This window comes from Tupaia chinensis, unplaced genomic scaffold (assembly GCF_000334495.1).
Source record: "Tupaia chinensis unplaced genomic scaffold, TupChi_1.0 Scaffold147417_1, whole genome shotgun sequence".
NCBI classification, from domain to species: Eukaryota; Metazoa; Chordata; class Mammalia; order Scandentia; family Tupaiidae; genus Tupaia; species Tupaia belangeri.
The window spans coordinates 124,025-128,864 of NW_006207268.1; the positions used below are offsets into that span (position 1 = coordinate 124,025).

General features: G+C 40.1%; 1 protein-coding gene and 1 long non-coding RNA gene across 4 annotated transcripts in view; one reads left to right on the plus strand and one right to left on the minus strand.

Moving 5' to 3' along the window:
• The window catches only part of LOC102482976 (uncharacterized), a 78,553-nt gene extending 74,082 nt beyond the window's left edge, over positions 1–4,471 (minus strand). For 2 of the 3 annotated variants that reach the window (XR_337573.3, XR_337574.3), the window contains exon 1: positions 4,341–4,471. This is a non-coding gene — a long non-coding RNA (uncharacterized LOC102482976). The remainder of the gene's footprint in view (positions 1–4,340) is intronic. The other variant, XR_003548099.1, reaches the window with a different exon arrangement.
• A 146-nt stretch (positions 4,472–4,617) lies between these two features.
• Positions 4,618–4,840, plus strand: part of GTF2B (general transcription factor IIB) — a 39,257-nt gene continuing 39,034 nt past the window's right edge. Inside the window, exon 1 of the mRNA XM_006169687.3 lies at positions 4,618–4,724. Coding sequence (XP_006169749.1) covers positions 4,708–4,724 — 17 coding nt within the window. The 5' untranslated portion in view covers positions 4,618–4,707. The remainder of the gene's footprint in view (positions 4,725–4,840) is intronic.

The following is a 4,840-nucleotide window of genomic DNA, read 5'->3' on the forward strand; positions in this document are numbered from 1 at the left end:
AAAAAAAAAAAAGGAAGGAAGAAATTATTTAGATTAATTAAGATATTTCATAAATCAATAAAATGTGGGGAAAAAATTAAAAAGGAATGGAGAGCAACTGCAGATACCAGCGACAGTGTGGGAGGAGGGTGGAAAATGACAGAGGGTGAGAAAAAGGGGGGGAAATATGTATATATACAAAAAACAAGAAATGGAGAATTATTTGTTGACAATAACATGTATGATTAAGCCACTATACAGTGTATTCTGGATGGCAAATCATATATTATATGCTGTGATGATGTTGAGTGAAAGAACGTAAAATTAATTAATTTTTAAAAATTTTTAAAAAGTTTAATTTTCATTAAACTATTCTCTCTAATTTTTCATTCACAATAAAAAGTTTGAAAAAATTAAAAAGCTTCATATTTCTAGAAGTAATACATTATGGCCCCATATCAACCAGGTACATGACGCCTGTCTCACATTCAAGGCATCTCACGCCTTCTCCTAAAAAGTCAAGTCTCATCTGGCAATACATTTCACTGTATCCTCTGTTCTTCTTAGTCTAACAGAATAAACCTTAGAATTTCCAAACAAATATTTGTCAAACCTTGTTTATGTCGGGAAATTGCCATCTTCAACATTACCATCCGGCTCCTTCTCTAATGGACACTATGATATCAATGATTCACTCCAAAAGTGATGCTGAAAGATGAATCTAATGGCTCTCCAAAACATTATGCCAGGTGAAAGAATCCAGACAAAAAAATGATATATTATATGAGCTCATTTGTATGAAAAGTCCAAAAAAGACAAATCCATACAGGTAGTGAATTAGTTATTCTTGAGGCTGGGAGTGGAAGAAGTTTTTCTTTTTATTTTTTTAAGTTTTTTGCCATAGGGTGTGTGCACTCACCAGAGAGACAGAGAGGGAAAATGAGAAATCACCCCCCTACTCCACCAGGAGGGAAGGTCTTGCCGAAATCCTTTATCTTCCATTCTCTTCCTGGCATTTGGGTTACATATTGCATACATGCCCAGCATGAGTTTCAAACAGCGGTCAGTCATATGGAAGTCCAGTGCCTTAGCCACTACACCACCTGCTAGCCCCAAGAAAGAAGAATTTACTATACATGAGAACAGGTAATCTTACTGGGATAATAAAAATATGCTAAAACTGGATTGTATGGATGGCTTCAGAACTCAGTAAAATTACTAAAAATCATTGAATTTTTAGATATTTAATTAAACCTCACAAAATTTTTTTCAAAAAGATAAATCTTGGTATGTCAGAAACTTTAAAAATATAATGAGTATATAAAGCATTTTAAATTTTAGAGAAACTATAACTAGCACATCAAATTGTGATTTCACAATAGTGATATGTCTTTTCCAAACATTTTTTAAGTTAAAAAAGATGAACTAACTTAAACAATTCACTTAACAAAATAAAGTACATGATTACTTTAAAAAACAATAAAAACAGAAATTTTGGTAAATGTTAGTCTAGGCCATTGATTCCTAGGTGATAAAACCCCAGTAGTGTGTGTATGCGTGCTGTGTGTATGTGTGCTGTGTATGTGTGTGTGTGTGTTTTAATCTCAGGATCACAAATAAAGATTAAATGAGACAATGCTGATGAAAATGCCTTATAAATTGGCAATGCTTTTCTAACAAAAAAAAGGATATCTTGACTAAACAATGCTCTGGTTTATTTATATTTATTTGTGTGTGATTTCTGGTTTACATGTAATTGTTGTATATTTTTGTAGGGTACAGTATAGTTTTTCAAAGTGCGCATAGCGTATAATAATCAAATCGAGAATATAGACATATTCATCCTATTCAACATTGAACATCACACTATGTTGTACACATTTGGTAATAGTTCTAGTTTTTTTTTTTTTTTGGAAGTATATATTGAATTGTCAATGACTTCTGTTAAATTCTGCTATGGTATACCATTCCACTTGTTTACATGCATTCTCGTGTGCGACAATCATTTTTCTCCCAATTTTAATATAAAATAAATTCTTAGGAAGTTATGATAGATAAGAGACTCCCCAGGTGGGCCAGGAGTAATTTAACAATCTCACTCCCTCTCTTCTCTGGAGTTTCAATTTCTTGACTTCTTTCTTTACAAACAATAGTAAATGCCAACCCTGGATCCACTAAGGGCCAGGCCCTTAATCTTGATCCTCAAAAGATGACTAGTTGTCCCCTCTTCTTCTTCCTCCAAGACAAGATGCTCTACCATTAAAGGTCCCTACTAGATTAAGGTGGAGCATCCCCCGAAGCTCTTTTCTCCTTGCACTTGGTACTTCTGAAATGGTTTGGTAGGTGTTGATTTGGATACCAAGAACGTAACGGGTTAAGGAGGGCCCATAGAACTACTTATTTTCTAACCGTAGCAAAATTCTCAAAATTCTCAAAATATTTAGAAGGGGAAAACAAAGATAAAAAGTAGCCAGCTAGAGACCTGGGGGTACATATTTTGACTAAGCAAAAGATCTAAAGCAGGATAAAAAGCAACCAGGAAAGAGAACAGGCCTGCTTGTCTCTGTTGGCACTGGCTCGTTCCAGCTACAGAATACATCCCTCCATCTTTCTCTCCCAATAAACCATGTGGCTCAGCTTGTTTCCTTGTTCTTTAATTCTTTGCTGCTGACAGGGAAGTACAGACGGCTTATATCACTATCTAAAAGGCTGGCATTTTTGAACTTTTCCAAAATAATAAGGGAGAAATATCCCCCATATAAGTACAGTTTTTTAAATTACATAATGGTGGAGGCAGCAGGCGGAGTGATGGTTGAGGCGCTATACTCCCACGTGGCCCACCACAGCTCAGATCAAACCTGGCGACTTGCTCTCTCTCCCTCTCTCTCTGGTGAGTGCACATGCCCTATAGCAAATTTAAAAATAATAAGAACCAACAGGTGGCGTGGTGGTTAAGGTACTGAATACTCCCACATGGCGGACCACAGCTGAGTCTCTGACCTGGTGGCTTGCTTTCTCACTTTCCCTCTCTCTGGTCAAATTACAATAAATGAATGAATGAATAGGTTGAATAAATAATTCTTTTAAAAGATAATAATAAATTAAATTAAATGGGTAATTCCTTTAAAAAATTATAGAATAAAAGACTAAAGAAAAGCAGGGCTGGCAGGTGGCATGGTGGTTGGGTGCACTGGACTTCCACCTGGCCGACCACAGTTCAAATCCCAGACCAGGCGGCTTGCTTTCGCTCTTTCTCTTTCTCTCTCTCTCTCTCTCTCTCTGTGTCGCCCTGGTCAAATTGAGAATATCGATGATGATACATAAAATAAAGAAAAAAATCTTTTTTTGGAGAGTTTTTTGCTATAGGGCGAGTGTGCTCGCCAGAAAGACAGAGAGAGAGAGAAAGAGAGAGAGCGAGAGAGAGAAAATCACCTCTCGGGGGATGGCCACACAGCAATCCCTTCTCTTCCATTCTCCTCTGGGATCTTGGGCACGCACACACACATGCCCGGCATGAGTTTAAGCCACCAGGTCTGGGACTCGAACCGCTGTGGGCTACATGGGAGTTCAGCGACATAGCCATTATGCTAACTGCTGGCCCCAGGAAAAAAAAAAAATCTTAAAAAAAAAAAGACTAAAAATTTCCCCATCTAGATTTCAGTTTTTAAATCTGCTTCTCATACCCTTGCTTTATAGAAGCTACTATCTCCCACCTTCTCAAACAAGACCAATGTGTGCACAGTGCCATTTGTCCTATCACAAATAAACAGAGCAATTACAAGGTTTTTTTCCATCCCACAGGTACCCACTGAGCATGCTCTTCCCATCCCCACATTGTCAAGGGCGTTTTGTTTTCAGTAAAGTGGAAGTGTTATTGTCATTATTTTGATCATTTTAATGTTAGTTTGGCTACTGAATTAATCTGGGGCCTTTTGCAGTATCTAGATAGTCTAAATTCTCTATACATAGTTATCAGCTAAACTGGCAAAGGCCATGAAAAAAAAAAGAGAGAGAGAGAGAGGGAGAAGGCAGGGCCCTTATCTCCCTGCCTCTAGCACACACACAGAGCTCTCTCCCGGCTTTGTTTCCTCTCCTGCCAATTTTAAAAGGGTGTGCAAGGCAGATACTATTACCCCTTGCACAGATGAACTAAAGGGCGTGACCAAGAAGACACCGAATGCCAGCTAATGACAGAGCCGCAGTTGACTGACACCAGTTCTGGTTGACCTACGTAATTTTTTTTTTTTAGTCCAAATTCCTTAGCAGGGAGGAATCACCCCTCAGGGCAAGTGAGAATCTCGTTCAGAGGGGCGTAAGTGACAGTGTGAGAGGTGGAGGAGTAAAGGGCGACGGGTGCTCACCGACTTGGGGCTTTACCTTCACCTGGAAGCCAGGGTTGTCTTCGTGTTTTGACTCAAGTCAGCTTTGAGAGTAGCTCTGATGTAGCGTGTTTGCAGTGTCCCCTTGAGATTTTTTTTTTTCCTGGGTAGTTTCGTTGACGCGCCCAACAGATAACAAATCACAGAAACAGAGGGAAAACATAAAAAACGCAAAGCACGTGGCTTATGGGATCAGACCATTCTTGGCCTTCTCCCGACCCGTAGCCGCGCCCTGTTACGACGGCGTGTGTGACTCGTCTATAAAAGCCCGCTTCGGCGCGTCTCGCCGCCACAGTCGCTTCCTGTTTTCGGCAAAGCTGTTGTTGCTGGGACCACAGTGGCCGCGAAGATGGCGTCTACCAGCCGGTTAGTATGTCCCCCCGAGCTCGGCCGCTGAGGGGCGGGCGGCCAGCATAGGGAGCTGTTAGGCGGCCACCGTGGCGGCTGCGCCGGGCAGAACGCCCGGAGGTACGGGAGGAGAC